This window comes from Pollicipes pollicipes, unplaced genomic scaffold, assembly GCF_011947565.3.
Source record: "Pollicipes pollicipes isolate AB1234 unplaced genomic scaffold, Ppol_2.1 Scaffold_7262;HRSCAF=8765_pilon_pilon_pilon, whole genome shotgun sequence".
In the NCBI taxonomy this organism is placed as follows: Eukaryota; Metazoa; Arthropoda; class Thecostraca; order Pollicipedomorpha; family Pollicipedidae; genus Pollicipes; species Pollicipes pollicipes.
In genome coordinates this window covers 20149249-20173763 of record NW_023597055.1, presented here as the reverse complement: position 1 = coordinate 20173763, position 24515 = coordinate 20149249, and the positions used below count along the sequence as shown (strand labels likewise).

At 46.8% G+C, this 24515-nt stretch overlaps 1 protein-coding gene across 1 annotated transcript; it reads right to left on the bottom strand.

Moving 5' to 3' along the window:
* Nucleotides 1-4603: 4603 nt before the first annotated feature.
* Nucleotides 4604-24036, bottom strand: LOC119114276 (steryl-sulfatase). Its single transcript, XM_037238474.1, has 4 exons — nucleotides 23756-24036; nucleotides 7474-7576; nucleotides 6646-6739; nucleotides 4604-6467 (listed from the first exon to the last, which is right to left on the bottom strand). Exons 1-4 carry the CDS (start codon nucleotides 23913-23915, stop codon nucleotides 5118-5120), a joined length of 1707 nt encoding a protein of 568 aa, XP_037094369.1. The 5' UTR covers nucleotides 23916-24036; the 3' UTR covers nucleotides 4604-5117.
* Nucleotides 24037-24515: the final 479 nt, after the last annotated feature.

Genomic DNA, 24515 nt, shown 5'->3' with positions numbered 1-24515 from the left:
ATGAGGTAACATACTTTTGATGGCCATTTTATTTATAAAGTGCTCACAGAAAGCAACAGGGGTGTTCACAACTGGCTTGTGCGTCTGGTAGCACCAGAAGTGCATACGATTCGTACTAAGTTCAGTGCATTGGGACCGTGTACGGAAGTGCAAGTTTTGCGTCGGTAATTATTGAGCGCAGATCGTAAACGTCGCCAGCGTTTCCAGCTGTTTGTTGATGACGTCACAAAACAAAAAGTGATACTGTTTTCATATGTTTTTAGACCCATGTTATCGATAAATGTAGGGGTACAAGGATGCAGTTTCGCGAAGTACGTAGGGGTGAGGGACGAGGGGAGGGGGGGGGGGGGGGGTGGCGCAAGTAGAAAAATGATTCAGCCTGCCTCCGAAATGCGCTTTAAACAGCTCTCTCCCAGATTTGACGCACTTTCTTTTCAAAGCTAAGAGCAGGGGCGTAGGGTCTAAAAATTTATTTTGGAGTTGAACTCTAAAAAATGATGGTGAGTAAGGAATTGTGATTACAAATTACTAGAAAACTGCATCCATGATAACAAGGCTTAATTTCATACCCATCAACTACTATGCTACACTACAAACTACACGCATCTGGGCTGGTTATGTTAACTATACCTTCATGTGATGATTTTCCCACTTTAGTCCCAACCATCACCCAGTGTCTGATGGCCAGAAACTGATACATAAGCTTAAATGAAATGATTTTCCGAAACAAAGATGTTTAATGGTTATGTTGCATCGGCATTTCATGTGCCTTTGTTTTGTGGTTTATCGCATTTAGAGTTGTATTGCAACGTTTTCCGGTAAATTTGGCGCTAGGTGACGGCTTAGATGGCTCCAAATGTCTCTGTTGACAGAAAAGACACTTTTTCACCCCCACTCATGCGTAATTTTTTCATGGTGAGCTTTTGCCGTTAGGAACTTTATACCCTAAACATTTTATCCTCACAAACATTAGAATACCTAATTTGTCCTGACGAACATAAGGCATACGTACTTTATCCTGACGAACATTTGACATGCGTACTTTATCCTGACGAACATTAGACATGCGTACTTTATCCTGACGACCATTAGGCATGCGTACATTATCCTGCCGAATATTAGGCATGCGTACTTAAGCCTATGAACAATGGTCATGCATAATCTTGCTATACGTACGTTTGTCCGTTACCCTTAGTAGACGCTGTGACAAGTTTACCCGTTGGCGCCACCTATAACGGAAATGGGCCTGGACCACATCGGTCAACTCAACGGTCAACCAGAAGTTACAAACATCTGACAATCGACTTTAGAACCAACATCAGGGATGGTTCATCCCTATACAGGGATGGCGAACCTCGAGCGGGCTGCAGATGAGGGTGACATGGCATCCCCGAGCCATGTGTGAGAGACAAGGGTTATAACGATCTCCAGAAGTTCCTTTATGTGCCCTTGGGGACACGTATATCCAGTCTCATAAGATATACAGGAAGTATCGTGAAGCCCATAACAGAGATGGCAACAGACGTCATAAGCTCTCGTTTCACGACTGAAGCGATGCAGCATTTGAAAAAAACGGATGTGTGCATTTTTACATCGGAAGGAAACTGAACGTCCTCGAGTTTGCGAGGAATGGAATCAAATTTGGTTGCAACAGTGGCATGTTGCAGAACAACCGTTATCTCTTTCCTGGCACTGTAATTGAACATAGTAGTCGTGATTTCAACCCGCATGGATAGAAGGAAAACCTTTAGGTCCCTGATGGGCATGCATCGATGCAGATGCACAACGTCATACGCCCCCCCCCCCCCCCCCCAGATGATCTGGAATGTAATGTAACCACCGTTATCATAATTGAGGCTTTACGACGCACTCCGCCGCTGAGGTTATATGGCGTCGCCTGCCTCCCACCCTGGCAGGAAGGACCGGCACCGCGGGCGATCGAACCTCGCACCTCTGGCTTCCCATACACATAACACAGCCATCCGTAGCGAGCAACACTACACTGTTAGACCACAGCATCACCTCCAGCAAGGGTGTCGATTTGCGCTCTTTTGGGGGGGGGGGGGCGCTGGCCCCTCCAATGATGAGCTGAACCCCCTCCAAGTGTTGGCACGGGCCCACCGAAAGTTTTTAGCTGGAATGCTACAGAAAACGTTGATAAAAGTTGAAACCACACCAAGACTATCCACTTTGATCTTTCTGCGTAGTGGCGTCGCCATTGAGGATGCAGCAGGGTTACTTGGTCTCCACAACCACAAAATGATTATTGAGGCAGTAGCAATGGCATTATTCCTCAAAGAAAACCAAAAGAATGGAGATATGTTGAGTTGATATCTCGGCAACATGCATTTTTCGAAACAATAGTAGAAGCGAACTCAAAATCGCCTGCCGACGATACAACTCGATATTTCAGGGTTTTTTTACTGCAAGTCGCAGATTTTACAGGACACCAGCATTCAGGGGATTAAACAAAGAGCGATTGCCAGCCGTTACCACGGTGCAGTACCTATCTCAGAATTACAATACGCGACCATACGTGTACATGCAAACGAATTCAAGCAAATAGGCATCACGCATCACGCTTCATTCAAACAGGCAAGTGAGCTGAAGGAAACAGGCATCACACATCGCGCATCATTTATGCATGTAATCGATTTCAATTGAGCAGGCATCTCACATCACGCGTCAAGCATCACTTACACATGTTTACGATTTTAAGCTAGCACGCCTCACACATAAAGGCACATATTACGTTCGCATAATCGGCCATGATGAGCCCTGTATGATAAGATTTGGTCGCCGATATTTATAAGAACAAATTGACTTATTTTCCCTTCGGGGTGGTCCTGTGCTCTGTAGATGACTTTGAGCTCTACAAGGGGCATATGGTCCATACCTCCCTCGATTTCAGCCCGAACGTGTTTAGCGAAAAATTGCTCACCGACAGGGGCATTCCCTGTTTTGTTTTTCGCGTCTCGCAGGTGTTCATTATACCTCAAACGAATAGGGTGCATGGACTCCTCGGCAAAGTCTACGTTCCTTCCATGTTTTTCACGCAGCCAACACTATATTTCGTAAGCCACTTTTTTGCGTGCGAACCCTATAAACCCAGAACTGTATAAATGACACCTGTTGCCATCCGGGCACTTAGGGTTCGAGATGGAAGATTTCACTAGACATTTTTAGCTTATTGTCGTCCTTTCAAGCTACGCGTACGCGGAGGTTTAATTCTTTTACAATACGCATTATTTTCCAAAAGCAAATGCTCATATATATATATATATATATATATATATATATATATAAGGTAGCGTTAAGAATCCGTCTTCCGATAGGACGTGTTCGGCCTCCTACCACCCATCTCCCACGCGCTCTAAAAATTTTTGCTTCTCCAATATTCTACCTTAAAGTTGCTGAGAATATATACTGCACAACAGCAAAGTCTATGTTTTGTTTATGCTCTGTCCTTCCTTTTCACTATTTGTTGAGCTGTTTAGAGCCCTTTGGAGCTTGTTACTAATTGAGCTTGTTACTAATTATGTTGTGGTTAGTGGAAGTTGGAAACCCAGATTTGCAGTGCAGAGTTATACCAGAGTTGGTGGGCTCGGTAAAAAGCTCCGCTTCTAATGTTGTGCGGATATTCATTCTTTCCACTCTCAATGGCGTATCCAAATAGGGGACCCACTTTTCGCCCCTTGTATTCTCAATCGTAAAAGCTAGATTTGAATGCTGGTTGTTCATGAACTGCAAACACCCTTTACGGGCACGCTGTCCGTGCGTCCATACCCCAACACAATAGTCGATGTATCTATCTATAAACCTTGGTTTTAATGGGCTTAAAAGTTGACATCCCTGGCCTTCACCATATCCCGAGGGTGGCACGGGCCGTCCCCCCGGCCGTTATCGCAGCGTCGTGGAACGAGCCATCAAGCTGATACAGGAGCTCATCGACGGAGCCCGCGATGAAGACGAGCTACCAGCTGTGAAACAGGCGATCGAACGCCGCCACTAAACCTAATATAGGACGCTCTGGATGACGCCTTCGCGCGGCACTCTTATCACAGCGCGTAGATGCACGTTGGAAGAGAAAAAGGCTTGCTGTGTGACTTCGCACGCAGCAAAGCATAACTTTGAATTGCATTTGCATTTTTGTATGAAAGTGAACGGATTCTGCGTGTGTCTTATCGGGTTAATGTTTCTGTCACGACATCTCAGGGAACTTGCCGCCGAAATCGCTGGATCATGCAATGTTCAAATTATTAGTGTTTTATGGCCTTTAAGACTACCGCTCTTACTTTTTCTAGCTGGCCTCAAACTTATTTTGTATCCTGGGAAAATGAGTTTTGAAGTACCGTTTAATATCAAGTTGTGACTGCGTTATGGTCTCATGACTACATCTTGAAACGACTGTCGGGCTAAGTCCTGTAGCTCAGAATGCCAGAGATGTTTCCTTGATGCTAATTGCTGGAGTTTGGTGATATCTTGTACATTCATTTGAAACTCTGTAAAATCCTTTATGCTTCATTTTGATATTTTTTGAGATACTTGCCGAGATGAGCAGATGATTTCTACTCTCTCACAACACGTTTTCCCATGTAAATCCACAACACCAAGCATAATAACAGGTCAAGCAGATTTATTCACGAAGCCCTGCACTGTTCTCAGCGTCCTGTCACGGATGTGAAGTTCATTGCCACGCTGCGCGCAAGTCTGCATAGTTGCGGCGTTGACTGAGTGTGCAGTCCGCAGCGGAATCTGTATCGTCCCAAGACTGTACTGATTTGTACTGAGGTCATTGCACTGCATCATTGTAGTGAGAACAACGATGTAGAACATCGGGGTTGACTGCGTTACAAGTTAAAACACAGGCTTACGTTAGAAATGCCGGGGAATGTTCCAGGGTGACATTAGAGTTGCGTCTCACTCCCAGCGATTGATCACCAACAAATTACTCGTCTTGTGCCCGGGATTCTGCAAATGCAGGTGGCGCCAGAGTCGAGATGGGCCTTCACGGAAATAGGCTGAAAAAGGTTGGGAGCCATGATCATCGCAGGCACAAAGATCCGACAAACGGAGTGTACTCCGGCAAACAGACTTCGTAGTGAACAGCATCGTGTTCACGGATACTTGGGGTCGGCGCAGCGACAGAATGGTGGCTGACAGCATGCTTGCAGCTGCGGCCGCCACATGTGGTCCCACCAGGTCATCTGGCTTGGCACCCCTTCTAGGCCGGCCTGGTGCTGCTCCACGGCGTTCCGCATGGTCTGCAGCACGCGCTGGTACTGCGCCGTGTCGGGCGAGAGCGGCCTTTCCTCGCTGATGTCCTGCTGGATGTTGTAGACGGCCGGCTGCGGCAGCACCAGCGAATGGTGGCACTGGCAGATGTATGGACAGCGCTGAGTGCCAGGAATCCACGGCGGCCAGTAGAAGTGCACCTTCCATGTGTGCGCCGCGTCCTCCATCCAGCGCGCCGAGTGGATCGTCGCCTTGCAGTAGTGGAAGAGGAAGCGGTGGGGGGAGACGTGCGCGGCACCCGACAGCAGCGGCAGCATGTCTCGGCCGTCAATCTCTCGGTTCGGCAGCTCCTTCGACACGTCCAGACCGGCCAGCCGCAAAGCCGTGGGCAGCAGATCCATGCTGGAGACCGGCAAGTCAACCACCGATCCGGCTGGCACGCGCGGCGGGTAGCGCACCATTGTCGGCATGCGTATGCCACCCTCCATGCCGCCCATACCCTTGCCACCCTTGAGAGGGCCATTGAAGCCGCCCTGGACGTCACCGTTGATGCCACGCTCCTCCGTGTGGCCGCCGTTGTCGGAGGTGAAGTAGACGAACGTGTTTCGGTCGAGGCCGAGGCGCCGTAGCGTGTGCAGGATCCGCCCGACCGCCCAGTCAAGCTCCAACACGCTGTCGCCGTACAGGCCGTGTCGTGACTTACCCTGGAACTCGTCCGCCACTGCCAGTGCCGTGTGCATCTTGCAGAACGAGTGCATGTGAAAGAAGGGACGGCCGGCGCGCGCATGCGCCGCCAGCCGCTCCTCCGACTCGGCCACGAAGCGCTGTGCTAGGCCCTTGAGCCGCATCGGCTGCTCGACCACCTGCTCGTCCCGCATGATGAGTGAACTCAGGATCTTCCAGTTGGCGAAGAAGAGTGCCGTGAGCAGTGCAGCACCGGCCAGCGCCAGCGAGAGCGCGAGGAGCAGCCGTGAGCGGCGACGGAAGAAGAGTGCCGACATCACTCCACCGGCCATCAGCGCGTAGCAGATGGGGAAGGTGTTGGGGTAGGCGGAGGCGTAAAGCATCTCGCCGTCGTCGCCAAAGTCCTTCAGGTTGGTCATGGGGATGCCGTAGAAGGAGTCGAAGCCGTGCGTCAGCGGGTGGTGGCAGTGATCTCCATAGCGTTGGCAGCTGATGCCCAGGTGCCACTTGCCGACGAGCGAGCTGGTGTAGCCGTGACGACCGAGCACCTGCGGCAAGAGATGTCCCGGCGTCAGTTCGCTGGGAAACGTGACCGCGTGACAGCTGTGGGCGGCGGTGAGGTCACTTGGGAGAGCGTCAGTGAGGAAGGCCCAGGCAGAAGGTGGGGGAAGCAAGGCCTTTGCGCAACACGATATCGAATCAGGGTGGATAAGGAGCACATCTGACCTTAGGCAATGTGGTTTCGTTGGGCAGCAGCCCCGACTTGGACGCCGCTAGCAGGATAACGTCCCATTCGTCCGCCTGGGGCGCCAGCCCATACCTGCGGAGTAGAACACGGTCATCATGAGAACCTCTTGAGTCGCGGCCCGATCCTCGCTGCAACGGCCCTCGTGCAATGCTCAGCTGTTAGATCTCGGGTGTGGTGCCAACGAGCTTTAGGTCTCGAATACGGCACCAACGAGCTTCTGGTCTCGGGTACGGCACCAACGCGCGTCAGATCTCGAGTAGGGCACCAACGGGCTTCTGGTCTCGAGTACGGCACCAACGGGCTTCTAGTCTCGGGTACGGCACCAACGCGCGTCAGATCTCGAGAAGGGCACCAAAGGGCTTCTGGTCTCGGGTACGGCACCAATGAGGTTCAGATCTCGGGTATGCCACCAATTCAGATATCGGGCACGGCACCAATGGGCATCAGACCTCGGGCACCATCACCAGCATTTCACTCGCCCTGTCGTGGCAAACGCCGTGCAGGGTCACCACGGTATAGCCAGGCTGGTAAAATGCGTTGCGAAAGTAACGGAACAATTAGGTATCAAAATACAATATTTGTTAGCTAATATGGGGCTTATTTCAAAAGTTTCTGTGACGTCAGCAAGGTAATATTTTGTAACCCATGTTACTTTATCATTTTCAGGCAATTTGTAAGCGGACGGATGAAGCCAATTGCCAGCATAGATGCCCGTAAAAGTGGGGTCTTGGTCTCCGCACTGGTCCCTGCGAGGGGGCGGTGGGCGTCGCCGAGGCCCGCCCTGAGCCCCGTCAAGGGTCGCTGACCTGATGGGAAGTCGGCCGGTGAGCAGGGCGGCACGGCTCGGCGTGCAGATGGCGGCCGCCGAGAGACTCTGCTTCAGCACGGCACCCTCGGCAGCCAGCCGGTCTGCGCATCAATCAGCGTTGGGCAGAATCAACAATGCGAGCCGGAAAGAGGCACGGCGATTGTTGCAAGCCAGACGTGAACACCTCGATGCTACTGGTGTGCTCAAGGACAAATGCAAACGTGCATGGAAGCTAAGGTCTTTGGAAAGCAAAGGAAAGTCAGCTCGTCGTGTCGAAATTGGTTGCACGTTGAAGTGGCCGACAAGGTAGCAAGATAGCAAGTAGCTTTGAAACCGTGTAGCCGATACAACAAAATTATGCTTTTCTGAGAAGAATTACGTGGTATATTACGACGAATAATTTCCCTAAGTTCATAAGGCAACGTAGAGTTGCTCTACCTCGTCAATGCTTTACACCGTTTGACCTAAAACGTGCAGACGATAACGGTTATAGCAATATGATTTGGCCTGAAATAGTGCTGATTGGGGATGGGAAGATCGTTTAAGAACAGGAACCCACAAACGTGATGCTTAACACGCACCCCACTGGGTGATCAAATTGCCCATCTACTCACCCTCCTCAAACATTTTCAGAATTATTTCTGAACAGCGCAGTGCAGCCGCGCCAAACTTTGCACAGCTGTCGAAAATTCAATAGCGGATGTTTTAAGATAAAACATCAGACGCACTGTGTAAGGTCGCTCAGACTATCGCTGTCAGCAAAGGGTATTTCTAGCCAATCGCTCAACGTGATCCAACAACGGAGTGTTGGACGAAGCCGTACATATCTGAGATAGTATATTAGACATTAAGTCAATTGAATCTAGAATTACAAATAAATCCATTGACCTAGACTCAAAGATGAAAATAGATCAGAACGAGGTCAAAGGAATATACTGCCTCCCGTAATCCCTGACGCTTATTCCAATGGAAACATAGGAACAATCTCGTAGGCATTTGGTAATCTTGATCTTATGAAAGTCAAAAGACGCCACTGAACTCATTTACATTTGCATATAACAGGTATCTAGCTTCATGTTGGTTGGGCTAGGAGTTCTGGGGACTCTTGGACACCAATATGAAGTTTGATCTTGTTTGGCCTTGTTTTTCCCCAAGGGTATGCCCAGAAGATTCAGATTTTAACATAAGTGGATTTAAGTTCAGGCCAATCTGTCTTGTTAATTTGGTGTCTCTAACCATCTTGCTTTTTGAGGTCTCAGAGAGTCAAATTGATCTCCACCCGAGCGAAGGGCATTCAGCCGGCCACCCGGGCGCGTATTAGCAATTCTCTCGACTATTTTAGCAGACGGTGGTAGTGTGAAGATGACCCTTAAGTAGATAGGCTGGTCGAATGTGAAGACTGGATGGAGCTGTGCATGCATCCATGACCTGGGAGATTCATTACGAGAGAAACGCATGGTTGCGATGTGCAGAGGCACATGCCCTTTTTTCCTTTTTTATTATATACCATTACTCAAGGTTAGGTTACCAGAAGTGTCCCTTCTTCTTTCCGAGCGGCGCAATGAACCGTGCGGAAACACCAGAAGATATAAAATCAAGTCACGGCGACCCGTTAGAAATAAGGAGCAAACAAACAGAAGCAGGCGAACAGGTGGTGCAGACTCGGCAGGATTCGTGTTTTGTAACAGACAAGGACAAATCGTACATGAGAAGGATTACAGTGGTCATAGTCAAAGTCAGCTAATGTCAACCCAAGAACCGCCAATACATTTCTAGCAATTATTCAGAATGTTATTAAAGGTTTTCACTCAGACAAGTCGGAGGGGTAATTATCTGATCATTTTCATGCTGGGTTTTGAGCCGGACCACCATACAGTGATGTTTGGTGCTGGCAGGAGTGATAGTCTTTTTCCTCGGAAAAAAACAGCAGAAAAGAGATAAAGATACGTTGATATTTCGGCAACTTGCCATTATCGAAAAGTATATCAAAAACACCCCTAGCTAAAAATGTATGTTGAATATCGATTCCAAAAATCTTTTAAAATCTATTAAAATATTGTCTTCTGCTATTCGTTTCGATAAACGCATGCTGCCGAAATATAAGCGAACATATCAGCGCACAATTCCCGGGGCCAGTGTCATGAATTTGCGTAGAAGTGTATGAACATGAGAGAATCAGAACGTGATTATAAAACATGAACAGGGCTAAGTAAATGTGTCGGTTACCTTGTCATGCTTTGACAAAACGTGGGTGAAGTTCTTAATGATGGTTTTTGATCCAGGGATATCGGTGATGGTTAGGAAATATGAAATCGTAATATTATGGTTGTAATCGTATATGATGGAAATCACCCAAACTTATGAGTTGTGTATGGATCCGTGAAGTGAGTGCGTGAAGTGCGTCAGACTTATGCGTGCGAATGAATGCGTATAGGTTTGAATCGCCTCATGTAAGTTTATTTTGATTCGTAGAAATTATGTTTTGAACCACATGATGCAGGACGCTACGAAGGTAGACATTTATGCATCACAACTAACTTAGATTGGCTTTCAGCTTTATAGAAAGTACATATTTCCTATCAAACGAACAGCCCATTTTGCAAACTTACTAACCTGTCTAGTTGAGAAGCATAATTAAGCGTTGTTTTTTATCGATAAAGTACCTCATTTTACTAATGACCCCAATATTTCCATTTGGTATGCTTGCAACGTGATTGATGTGAGATGTAAATTTAAGAGACATTCCAATAAACTCACTACGGAATGTTTTTTTAAGTATATTTTACATATAGGTGTTTGATTGATTTTTTATTACAACAAACAATTGTTGAGATGTACATCTATTTGAAAGTGAGATGAGAGGGTCGTTAATGTCGTGCAAATGCTTTGATACATTGAGTTAAAAATATTGACCTTAAAGCAGGAGGTTAATGAAAGCAACAGAGCATTGCCATTACCTTTTTAGCACAACCACACTTCTTTCTTGAAAATCTTTGCATCGTCTTTAATGGAAGAAAGGAAAATCATGTTACTGTTGAATTGGGGCAAGTGATTGATATACATAATGAAAACAAGTGAACCTAAAGATGATCCATGGGGGTCACCATTTTTACGTTTTTGAATGACGTTAGAATATTATTGATTTGCACACGTTAAGTGCTGCCATACTAATAGGATGTCCGATTTCATGAGATTTTCGTCCAAAAGCAAATCCATAAAGTTCACGGAGTAGAGGCTTCTGTTAACAGTATCCTAAGCTTTACAAAGGTAAATACCAATCTAGCACATGTTCACCGTTTTCAAAGGCCTTACTCAGGGTATCCAAAAGAAAAAGAATCACATGAAAATGCTTTTGCTTTTCTAAAATCCAAACTGATCTTGATGAATAAGGTGATTTTGGTTTAAACGAAAGACAAGTCTATGATAAACCAGTTGCTTAAAAATTTTGGACATAGGTAACAAAACACTTAAAAGTCTATAATTACATACAAATCGTAAGCCCTCGCTCTTAAAGGTCGTGTCGGTCACGGTTTTTTTTAATGTCCAGAAGTATCCTCAATGAGAAACAACAGTTGTAGATTTGAATGGTTGATTGGAGTATTACCCCAGCACTTTTAAATTTTACTATATGTGAATGTTTTGCATTTATATTATCCACTCAAGCTTTGACATTGTTTAATTCATTTATTTCAGGAAACAATTTGGCTTAACCAGCAGGTGATAGATCTATTTCATTTTCCAAATTTAGGATTACCTGAAGGGGATGAAATGGCCCTTTGGAAATTTTGGCTTTTAACTTTCTTTCAATCGCAGTGAAAAGAACAATTCGACGACTTTGCTATATCCTGATCATCTGTGACTGCTTCATCATTTGCTTCCCCGATCCCAGCTAGAAGGGCATCGTTTTTTTCGCATTGGGTTCATAAGAGTTTGTAACGTTTTCCATGTTTCCTTGGAGTTACCAGAGTGTTCAATGAATTTATCACCATAGTAATATTTCTTGACTAATCTAAGCAAAGTTGTTAGAATATAGCAGTAAGATGTACATTTTTCATTATTTTGGGGGAATGGGGAGCTTTAATTTTTGTTCAAAGAGCTCACTCTGATGTGCCATTATGAGACATACAGGTGACACCCATGGCCTGCGGTTAACTGGCATCAGGTTAACTCGCGTCCACCACAAGGGCACGAGCGGGGCTGGGCGGGTGGCCAGTCTCACTGCTTTATTTCAGCCAAAGCGGCAAATGTCTGATACATGGTGAAGGCGGCTTTCGATGGTTTATGGGCTCGGTCGAATGAAAATAAGGTGCTCAGCTTTATTATGCTGTTGGGATGTTTGCTCCAGGTTTTAACTAAATCGCACCTTATGGACTATGTTAAGTGTTGCCATGGCATTCATTCACATTTGTTATCGGTTAAATCGCAAAGTGGTATCTGCTTTGCGAAGGCGGATTTGCTTCTCCCTATTTCTTGGCACAGTACGTGATGAGATGCAGAACTGAACTGGCTGCGTAGGAAGAGTCATAATAACAGTCGGCACGCCTCAATATCATACCAACAGTCGCCTAGCGAAGGGGGAGAGCCACACTTGTCCAAATACTATTTACTTCGAGGGTGTGTGTGCCTGTCTGTCTGCCCAGCCAGTTTTGCGGTGCGTCGTCCACGGGCCGAACGGCGGGTCGCTGGATGATGCATTTTCGACACGACGAGCAGGCGCACGTGGCTGTTTTCCACAGGTGACTCGCGAGCCGCTGCGGCCCGAGGATCGGGCCTGGCGCGTGCCGGAACGGTCGTTTTAAGCCCATTGGTTTTGCCCAGGCCGGCCGAAAATGTGACCAGCGACACTAGTTTGCTGCCAGACCCTCGGTCCCACGTGTCATGTGTCAAGTGCACGGCAGCGTTCAAAATGGGCGTACCGCGTTTAACGTTTTGTCACGTTTTATACCGCATTTCAGCTGCCAGAGCTAATCCAGTTTCAAAACCCCGACCGACGTACCATCACCCATTAATGCGTACAACACGAACTTGTGCGACGCACGGTTGTGCTGATAGCCGTCGGGCAAGCCGAAAATATGGACATTTGTAAAAACGGTGCTAGGTACAAAACACTGTCCTTGAAACTGTGGCCAGAGCCGTGACGAGATTTACATCACGGCGCGCACCGATCTCTTGTCTTTACTTATCACCCATATATCTGTTATTATGTGCTCCGTTTCCTTCATACACGAACAAATGACTAATCGCCGGTCGCCAGTATTTCAAGTAAAACGACAAAACGCGCGTGAGTGGCATGTTGTCGGCGTCCGACAGCCGTCAGACATTCATTCATTCTTTCATTCATTGTGTGTGGGAAAGGCGAGCCATAGTGACGAACAAACGAAATCCGAGCTCCTTGCGTTAAGAAATCTTAAAGAAGTCGCACACATCCAGTGAAGTGTGATTTGCAACAGGATCAATAAGAGGGCCCACGAATTGCAATATTCTTTCAGCAGAACCCTCCGATATGGTAACACAACACTCTCAGCAACTTTGCAGTGTGTGTTTTGAAGTCACTGAAGAGTCTGACTTCAATGGAGATGCGTTGTCGGCGAGGAACAGGCCAACTAGCGTGCCAGTTGCACTTGCAACGAAATTCTTAGCGTCGAATAACGTAGTCTTATCTCGGCCAAGCTCCGAGATCAGAAGGTGACCTCGCTTCTTTGATTGGTGTAGCCCATGACTTCCCTCTCCTCGTACGATGACACGCCAGTTTCCTGTTCGTTGGTATCACGCCATGCGGATCACACATCGTCATACGTATCACGTACATTCGCTGCACAGCGTGAGCACCAATGAATTCGGGGATGGATGTCCATCGCACTAACCTAGCAAATGCCTAGGTATTCAGTGGAAGCTTCCTCCTCGCACCACGAACTGGTACAGTGTAAAGTCTTACCCCTGTCTCGCGGCGTACGAGAGGGGACTATCGAACCGGTCAACGTTGCCGGCGACAAACTTAAACACCGGAACACAACTCAGACTGGTTCGGTACTCGGACATGCTGCACGGCATGTTTGCTCTCAGCCATCCGCGACTGTTTGCCATGCTATCGGCCCAGACAGCCGATCGAGTTGATCCGACAACCGCTGATAGAGTCATGCCACCGGCCTCGATCACTGAAGAGGTGCTTTGACAACCGCCGACGGAATCTATCGACAGCGACGCCGCCTGACGGGGAGCACATGAAACAACCGACGTTTTACTTCGATAGAGTAAGCCTTAGTGATGACCTTCGGATGTCGGGTGATTGACATTCAGAAGATCCCACACTGGACGCATTTCACTGAGTTTGCCTTGCATCCTGGGATCAAAAGCACAACGGCAGCAACAGTACTGATCCGCGGGGCCACGCTCACTTCCACAGAGCTTAGAGCCCATTAGTCCCTGCATCCTGTATGATGACACGAACTAACGACAGGCTCTTCGCGGGCTTATCGCAAGATGTCGTGGTATGTACCATCACAGCTCCGAGACATGACTTATTGTAAGCCCCTTATACCGCCTGTCAATAATGTTAGCGGAGCCGCTGAGGCGCTGGGCTGGACACAGGGCTTAGACACACGGCCTCGCACCAGGCGAAACAAATTGTGTCTATTCGTCAGTGCATGTCTGCGCCACCAGGCCACACTGGCTGCTGGCTGCCACGTTGGCCTGGACAGCCTGATCTATATGTACGTAGTTCATTGTGATGTTTGAAGATTCTCGATGCCCGTGTTCAAAAGCCCGTCATGCTTTCCTCATTCACAGTTAAATTTTAAATGGCATCAACCATCTCCGCGGCAAGCTACCCGCATCCGCAATAGACGGGTTTAATGGTCTTTTTCGTGGAAGCTCGACCAAGCGAAAACACATCCTGAAACAAATACTGTCCAGGGAGTTTTCCAGAGTTAAAATCCTCTGAAAAGCGTAAAAACGATTTTAGGAACTGCATATTTGAGTAGTCTTTTGTCCGTGTTGAGGAGGACCTTGTTGTACGTTGTGCACGAGCGTTGCCCGCGCGACAGTGTATTTTTTAAAGAAGGAAATAAAGCAGTTTTGAAGAGATGAAGTAAAACGTCTGTAGTGTTTTAACAGTAAGAGCAGTTGAGTTATTTCAGAACATGACGAGCTCATTTATTAAGCAGGTGAGTTAATTATAACGTAAAACACAACTTGACGGCGCATCACAACAGTCTGTTTTATTCCTCAATCGGTGTTTTCTCTAAAAAGAGGTCGTCAAATCGCCTTGACCCCAAAATCTTTAGAGATTAACTTTTTGACCGTTAAAAAGACACATATTTGGTTGCTTTTATAACCCCAAAAGTTTGCATGTTGGAGTCCTATGCTGGAATTTCCATGCTGGAGAGCATGACTCTGCACAAGGGTCACAATGGATTCATGGAAAACGTGACACTGTTCAAAAGTCAGCATATCCCTAACGGCACTTATTTGCGTCATTCCGAAACCCCCTGAAGGGAAAGCTCCATATTTGAAGATATTGTGGCAAGCATCAATTATGAAGAAACAAGGTCACTTCTAACTATTGGTAAAATTTCAAGTGGAAAGCTAGGGGTTTAAAAAGCTTCTGATTCGCCGAGCATGATCGGTGACAAGAGCTGACACTTTTGCGAACTAATTGGTGATAAAACTGCGAGAATGGAAACAAATTTCAACAGACTAGACCATATTACAACTTACTATGCCCGCTAGGCGAAAATCAAAGCTCAGTAATGATCTGTGCCCGTTAACACACGCCCGGGTGACCGGCTGGATACCCTTCGCTCGAGTAGTGGGGGTCAATTTTTGAACTCCCCCCGTAAGATCTCGGGAGCTAAGAGAGCTAGAGACACTTAATTCCCAAGGTGTATTGACCTGTACGTGAACTCACTGAGGTCAAAATTTGAGGTTCCTAGGTCATGACCTTTGGGTCAAGTAAGGTCAAACAAGGTCAAGTTCTAGGCTGGTCTTCAAAGTGCACCAGAACCTAGATAAATGTTTCTAAGCAAAATGTCACCGAGCTCATTTAAAGCTAGTGACCTTGTTTGACCTTTTGAAGGTCATGGTGAGCAAAATCCTACAATACTTCTTTGAGTTTTGTGTTTGAATAAGATGCAAACATTACGCTAGGCAGTATGTTCCTGAAAACAAAATGTTGACCTGGACCCTTTTAGATCAATGACCTATTCTGACCTACAAGAAGTCTATGGAAGATGTAAAATGTTGTTACTGCCATCAATAAATTCGACATGAGCACCGAAAACTATCCGGTACAGGAAGCCCTAGAGTAATAAAACAGGATGGTTTTGGTATTGGTCTGACGTTCATACTTGGCCTTAGGCCAACGTAAGTTGCTCATTTAACTGTTCTGTTTCCTAAGAAAGCATCTCAGAGATGTGTGGCTTTGTCTAACATTTCGTTGTTGTATCAGATTGAACGATTCCCTAGAAATTGACCGCTGAAACCCTGGCCTGACTTTGACCTGCCATAGGTCAGCTATCTTACATGGTAAATCTAAATTTTTACATCAAACGATTTGCTATTCAATTTTCTACAGCTCTGCAAAATTTGGCGTGGCTACGCCGCGCTTTTCGGAAACCATTCTGGAAAAGCTTTTGGGGGTCAATTTGACACCTCACAAACCGAGCGCGTGTTAACGCTTGTAGCGTAAGCATGTGTAGAAAACTTGTTCAAGCGTTGACTTTTCGCTGTATGAGCAAGTTGAGCCATGGTATGCTGGAAAACAAAGTAACTTTAAACGGGATGGTTTTTATCAAGTGCCAAAATAATTACAACTGACACTATATCAGTGCCGACGTCACAGATCGGTGATGACACAGTAGTTTTCCAATGTCCCTCAGATCAGTGCTTTTTCACAGATTGTTCAGCGAAGACTCACTTCACATACTAAACAGTATAAAATACCAAATAACTGGGCTTATTGCTAATCGTAAGGATTCTGGCTGGCCGCAGCATCTTGCGACGAAGTACCAGTACCAGTTTGCTACGCAGCGTTTTAAAGCGTCGTGCCATGTGAGACAGATGGGCTCGAACACTCGCCGAGTCGTAATTCATAGGGCTCAGCGCAAGACTGGGCTGTTGTTGGTTCTGTTCATGCCATGATCAGCGGAATGGCCAGAAGAACGCAGTTAAGCGTCAGCTTTTTCATGTAATAGAGTTAAAAAGCCCTTCCGATCTAGGGGGATTGTTGTTTGTGGATGCATGAGCGCTAGCTTCAGAGGTAAACGGAGGACGCTGGAGCGACGCATGCCAAATATTCATTCGGGGCTCACTGTCACTGAATGGAACCGCGGCTTTGAGGTAAGAGGCTGAGCATCACTGGTGAAGGCCTGTCACACTGCCCGTCGCACCATTGACTTGACGTACTGATCTGTCATCATGTTACGTATAAAGCTAGATGAAGGCGCTGGACGTGTTTAAAATATCTTGTTTGTATCTGTTTGTACCAATTTTGTATGGGTTTTGCTCTAAACGATTGAGATCATGTTAGGAAGTGTCAGTTCGGCACCAGGAACGACCGTGCGAAGATAGTGAAGATCACTTACGCTTCCAGCTGATTGTACGATGACGTCACGAAACCAAAAGTGATATTGCTGTGTCAGGTGCTTGTGGAAGCATTGTATCGGTAAATTCAGGGCTACAGGGATGTAGTTTTGCAAAATGCGTAGGGCTGAGAGATGAAGGGAGGGGGGGGGGGGGAGTCGAGAAATAAATATCTGCGGCTGCCTCCGAAATGCTCTCGAAACAGTTTTCTACACAGATTTGAAGCACTTTCTTTTTACAGTTGAGAGCAGGGGTGTACTTTCTTAAAATTGGCTTGGGGGCTGAATTCTTGATATTACTATTGATTAAAAGCAATGCTTGAAAAACGATAGCCGAACATAGGAAACTGTATTCAAGGACAGGCAAAACCATGCCTCTCCTTCACTGAATAGAAAACTTAACGCATCACGGCTGCTTATCTTAAGTATGTCTTTATCTGATGATTATATTATTTAAGTCTCAAACACTATTCAGTGTTTGAAAGACAGCAAATAATGCTTGATACGTGTACGGATAGGGGTCAATTTGAGCCGACAAAGGTTTGTCCGGCAGGATTCCCGAACGGCGCGGTGTAGCCGCGCCACGATTTGCATAGCTGTACATAATTAGATAGCGGATTGTCTGGTATCAAAAAACCTCATATACATTGTAAGGTCGTTGACCTACGGCAGGTCAAAGCCAGGCCAATAATTTAGCGAAGTCGAGGTCCAGGGCATTGTTCAATCGAATGCAGCAACGGAATGTTAGACGAAATCGTACACCTCTGGGATACTTTCTTAAGCAACACTATAACTGAATACAAGAATTCCATTGACCCAATGTCAGATATGAAGGTCAGACCAAGTTCAAAGCAAGCCTGTTTTAATACCAGAGGGTTTGTTGTACGAGGTTGTTTCTGGTGATCATATCAAATTCCTCGATAACAGCAACCGCATTATGCGTGTTCCATGGACCTCTATAAGTTCACAACAGGTCACTGACCTAAAATGGTCCAGCTAAGCATTTTATTTCCAGGAACATTGCCTAGTGTGATATTTGTCACTTATTCAAATGCAAAACTCATTGCAGTCTTTTATGATTCTGGTCACCACAACCTTTAAAAGGTCAAAAAAGGTCGCTGACCTTTAATGAGTATGTGACCTTTTGCTAAGAGCAGGTATTTAAGCTCTCGGGCACTTTGAAGACCAATCTGAAATTTGACATTATTTGATCTTAGTTGACCCGAAGGTCATAACCCAGGAAACTTGAACTTTCACCTGAGTAAGATAACGTACGGGTCAGTACACCATGAGAGTTTGGTGTCTCTAGCTCTCTTAGTTCCTGAGACTTCAGGGCGGTTAAGTTGATCCCCCACCCGAGCGAAGGGCATCCAGTCAGCCACCTTTTAAGTGCAACTTAATTCCCGAAACAAACATATTTGATAGTTATGCCACATGGCATCCATTTTCCCGTTTTGCGGTTTATTGCATTAAGAGGCACGTTGCAACAGTTTCGTAAATATTTATGTCCAGGTGACGGCTCAGACGGCTGGAATTTTCGTCGGTGACAGAAAAGACACTTCCCTCGCCCTTGCCGAAAGGACTGCCGCACACAACAAAATGTGTCTTTTGAATAAATGTGCATTCCATGCGTCACTATCTGATTGCGTCATAAAACGTTTGCTTCATGACACAGTCAAATATGTACTGATCAAACATGTACTAGTGGGTAGTGGCTATAAAGTCCATGAAAGATGTATAGCGCAGCTTCTGTTAGAAATTGAGCGCGAGAAAGCCTGAGCGCCTGATAAATTGAGCGCCAGAAAATCCCCTTAGAGCAAGCCCTTGAGTAATAAAACAGGCTGGTTTTGACCTTGGTCTGTCGTTATTGCCTGATCCTAGGTCAATATAATTTACTCATTTAACTGTTTTGTTGTCTAATAAAGTATGTCAGGGCTGTGTGGCTTTGTCCAGCACTTCGTTTATGCATCGAAATGAGCGATTTTCTAGAAATTGGTTTCGCTGAATACATAGCCTGATTTTGGTCTGCCGTAGCTCAGCGACCGCACAGGGCATATCAGAGTTTTTATATCAAACGATTTGCTATTCAGTTGTCCAAAGCTATGGACAATTTGTCGCGGCTATGCTGCGCCGTTCGTAAATCATTCCGGAAAACATTTGAGTGGTCAATTTGACCCCCACCCGAGCTCGTTTTGAAGAAGTTTGCACGAAAAAGCCTGCAAATATTCGCTGGAGTGTTGCTCAGAAACTTGAGGGCTTTAGGTCTTGGGTTGTATGTCTTTCATTAGACTTAGGTCTGTTAGTGGGGAAGCCCACGACATTTTGAGCACATGCGCCCGGTTAGCCTATTGACTGGTACTCGGGTAGGGTGGGTGGTGCGGGCTCAATTCGACCACACTGAAATCTCAAAGATTATTAAAGGTAGATATGAAATTCTCAGGATAGGTAGGTCAATGTGTAAAGTACTTGTGCAAAAGTCTGGGACACTTAGGTCACGACGCTGGAGTCACATACAATCGAACAAGGTCAAATTCCAGATCCATGTCCGAAACACCGTCAGACTACCTCATACAACCACCTTAAGCCGAGGTTCCTCCTCTAGACGAAAGGTCATTGGTGTTTGCTCCAGGTCAGTTACCTGATTTAACCCTGTTTAACCTTCAGAATGTCATGTTGTCCAGAACCTACGAGTTTTAATTTTGAATCTAGTTAAGTGTCAATAATTATATTAGAAGGTATGCTCCTAACAAGAAGAGTCTGACGGGGCTATTCTAGACTTCTAATCCCCTCTGGCCTTTATGAGATCCATAACACGTGAGTTCACGCCCGTAAGGTCAAGGAATCGAATCGAACATCAAAATACATTTTATGAAGTGATCTCTCAGTTGGAAAGCAATTTCGTCTTGCCAATAGTCAGACCATCATATCTGACCGATGTTGAATAGAATAGTCGTAAAACTAAGTTTAATCGTCAAAATGACTATCCCCAAAGATTTCGTCCAACACTCCGTTTCTCATCACCTCGAACGCTTTCCTAGGAATTGTCTTCGCTGACAGCCAAGGCTTACCCTTAACCTGCCATAGTTCAGCGATCTGACAAGCCATATCTAAATGATTTTTACACCGAATGATCGGCCATTGAAAACCTTGTTTCCCCAAACTGCAGGCATCGTGGCTACTTTTAGATACCGAAATTTGAAGCAATGATGCCCCATAACTAAGCTAGAGAGTATAAATGTAGCTCAAAAGACGCTTTCCCGCATCAGGAGACCCGTTTTCAGGACCACAAGGCAACCTTTATGGAAGGGCTAACTCATCTTCTAAATCAGTAGGCCCAATATTGTGTTAAAAAGCCTCTTTCCCGGCTCGGGAGGCACCTGTTACGAACTAGGGGGCCCTGTTCTGCATTAGAAGGCACGCTCTACATTCAGGATGCCCGATTTCTGGAAGAGAAGGGCCATTCCGTGCATGAGAAGGTCGAGTTCTTGATCAGGATTCTCTGTTTTGGGATAGCAATGCCTCTTGGCCAGATTTAAAGACATTTTCGTGAATCAGCAACATCCCATTGTATACATCAGGAGGCTCTTTTCTTTAACAGGTAGGCGTATTTTAGGACAGCAATAGCCTTGGCTAGATGATCAGAGCGCCTCCATCTTTAAATTCTGCAACTATCGACACTGATGTATTTAGATGCGAAGCTTGTTACAATCCGATAAGTGGGAGCATGCACTCATTGCCCCATCCCCCTTGAATATGACACCACCCGAAAGGCCTCTCTGTGAAGAGGCTCATTTTGTTCAGGAAGCCCCTGGAAACCCTTGCTCCCACCATCCCCACGAAATCAAAATCCGTGGTGCTCCCACTACCCACGGTGACGTCACTGGGAATCACTTGCTGGATCTCACATCAACAACCCAGAGGCCATTTTGATTTTTAACGATTGTCAAGTCAGGAGCTGACTGTCTGGGCCGGGTTTGAACGTGATACCATGTCCGAGATGTGTTGAAAAGGCTCTTTTAGTAGCGGAAGCTACTGATATGCCAGGGTTTTTCCGCGCTGAACGCGCGGGTTATGGATCGCAGTTGACGCTGTCGCCGACCCACAGCACGACCTTTGCACTTTCCGGAGGTGTACCGACTGGTCGACCCAGGTTGGTTGTCGTGTATTCAGCTATAGTGTTTAAGGTCTCCTGTGGTTTTTTTACGAGGCTGGTGATGTCGATCAACCTGTTAAACTGCAAGCTGATCTCGCAGTTCGAATGTCAATGTGACCAAGTCGCTATAGTCAATTTTTGTGGAGTTTTTAGTTATTTTTTGTCGAGTTTGGCCAGTTTTGCCGAATTTTCATTTATGGCTAAGACCGTTTGGCCCTGTAGTCGACGTGGTCGGTTTGCTGATGCTGGGCAGTTTGGTGCGGTCAGCGTGGCAAAGTGCCTAATGGTGCAGTAAGAAGAGATGAGTTGAAGTGTCGAACCTGACCTGGCTTGTAATTTAACTCTCTGGTCCATGTGTTTTGTTTGCTAGATAGTTGGCTCAGCAAATGACCGATCTCCCATGGTTTGAATGTTTTAATGACCAAAATGCACCCTGATCCGTCCACATTTTGTGTTTGTCTTATCAAAAGGAACGCAAGCTAACAGGTGCGACGGTCTGTTGATCACACCTATTTTGGGAATGCGAGGTGAGCAAATGCGATTCATCTACAGATTTCATCGTAATCTCAGTTTGTTTGTTTTAATCTCAGAGTACCATAAGCAGGTCAAATTGATAACCACCAGAGTATTAAAAGACTCCTGTAAAGGAATATGACACCATTGCCCAAAACGGCACCGTGCAGAGGTACGATTTGGCCGACCCTGCACTGGAGTTTAGTTGGGTGTAATCCCTTCGGTGTAAAAGTACTCCTTGAATACTAATCAAAAGTCATTGAAACCGCTCCCTAGAACGACATCCCGCAGGGATGCGATTTGGTCGACCCTGCAGATGGGGTTTTTAGGCGTGTTTTTTTTTCTCTCTCAGTGCATGGTTCGAAGGAAGTCCCTCGGGCAGGGTAAACCACAGTAGTGGAGGACTCCCAGATGACCGTAGTCTTGTGGCGCCACTGGCCTCTCTCCTTCATGTCTAGTCATGGAAAAGGCTATTGCTAGCCGAACTAGGCTCCATTCCCAGCCAAACACAACATCATGTCCAAGATGCGTGTCTGGCATTGCACTTTTAACACGCGCTCGGGTGGGAATCAAATTGACCCCCGAAGGTTTTTCCAGAATGGTTTCCGAACGGCGCGGCGCAGCCGCGCCAAATTTTGCATAGCTGTAGCCAATTAAATAACAGATCGTTTGGCGTCACAAAATTAGACGTACCTTGCAAGGTCACTGACCTATGGCATGTCAAAGTCAGGCCATGGTTTCAGCGAAGTCAATTTCTAAAGAATCGTTCAATCTGTTGCAACAACGAAATGTTAGATGAAGCCATACATCTCTGGGATACTTTCTTAGGCAACAAAAATATTGAATGAGCAAATTACGTTGACCTAAAGTCAGGTATAAAGTTTAGGCCAAGGCCAAAACTAGCCTCTTGTATTACTCTGGGACTTGTTGCATGGGATAGTTTCTGGTGCTCATTTCGAATTTATTGATAGCAGGAACCGTATTATACATCTCCCATGGACTTTTTACAGGTCAGAATAGGTCATCGACCTAAAATGATCCAGGTTGACATGTTGTTTTTAGAAACATAGTGCCTAGTATAATCCTTGTCGCTTATCCAAATGCAAAGCTCAGAGCAGTCTCGTAGGAGTTTGGTCATAATGACCTTCAAAAGGTCAAACAAGGTCACTGACTTTAACTGAGCATGTGATCCTTTGCTTAGGAACAGTTAGCTAGGTTCTTGGGACACTTTGGAGACCATCCTGGTATTTCATCTTATTTGACCCGAAGGTCGTGACCAAAAAATCTCAAGACTTTGACCTACCTAAGTGGGTTCACGTACAGGTGAATACACCCTGTGAATTTGGTGTCTCTAGCTCTCTTAGTTCCCGAGATCTCAGGCGGGTCAAATTGACCCCCCACCCGTGTGAACGGTATTTAGCCGGCCACCCGGGCGCGTGTGAAGTAAAGGCAAGCCACTGTGACTCCTTTCTCATCTGTTTTCCTTTCTCGGTGACCTCTGACTGTCGATGATCGCTGATGCGACACTCTGGCAGAGGGCTCAGAGCGGCCACTGCTCACGCAGCTGCCTGTCAAGGGTGGTCTGGTTCACCACCCATAGCGCCATACACGTTTCATGCATTTGGTCACAAAAGTACCAAGTACCGTCTAAAAACACCAGTGTAAAATCCAGTACCGCTGGCACACTTATAGCCATTGATTAGCATAGTCAGCCAACTCCCATCGTTTTCTATTAGACAAGCCCGTGCTGCAGTTGGTCAGCATGTGTGTTCTGGACCATGTTTATCTGGAACCATGGTGTGTTCCACACCATCGCATACCAGCAACTTCTTGTGATGGAACGCTCAATGACACATTCACAGTCACAGTCTCGACGCAGTCACAGACCAGTCAGTCACAGCAAGGGAATGGTTGCCCCGTTCGTGTGTGCTTGTGAGGATCGTGTGGCACGATGGCATGGTGACATGGACCAGGCTCGGTAAGCAATCAGCACGTGATCTGCCCGCCGGGGGGCAGCCCTGCAGCTGCGGACTAACCGATGTTCGGCGTGGGGATGCTGGTGTTGCCGAACGGCCCGATGTCGCCGTAGCCGAGATCATCGACGAGCAGCACCAGGAAGTTGGGGCGGTTGTCGGCGGCGGCGACGGTCGACGCCGCGTAGAAGACCGTCGCCAGCAGCAGGAGCGGCCAGCGCATGGCGACACCGCCGGCCTCGGGCGCACGTGGAGGTGACGAGCTACGCTGCTCACCCGGCCGCTCGAGCGCAGCTGGAGGTAACGAGCTACGCCGTTGACCCGACTGCCGTAGCTGAGACCTCGCTGAGAAGTTTGAGTGACCGTCAATAACGATGGCGCTGCATTTATCAACTGCATTATTGGCATATTGTCATGTCAAAGGGCTTCGATTAGACGTGGACGGCCGCTGCTCTGCGCCAAGCATCGCTGAAACCTGGCGACCAACTCCCGCGGGTGGTACATACACCCCTGCTACGTTCATGACTTTTAAAATGCTGTAATCAAAACAAGTTGAAAATAACTCGGCTGGTACGCCATCAGTCTCCGACTCTTGACCACTGAGGGGTTATCGGGGTCACGCGACCTGACCCTCGACCTGGCCCCGCGTGTCGGCCGGTCACCCGTTTGGCTGATAGGGGGGTGGCTCCATGCCGGAGTACGCGAGTACAATGCGTGCATGTTTTGATGACGTAGCTACCTTGTCATGTCACTGGGGCTTTACGACGCACTCAGCTGCTGAGGCTATATGGCGTCGCCTGCCTCTCCCCCTGGCAGGAAGGAC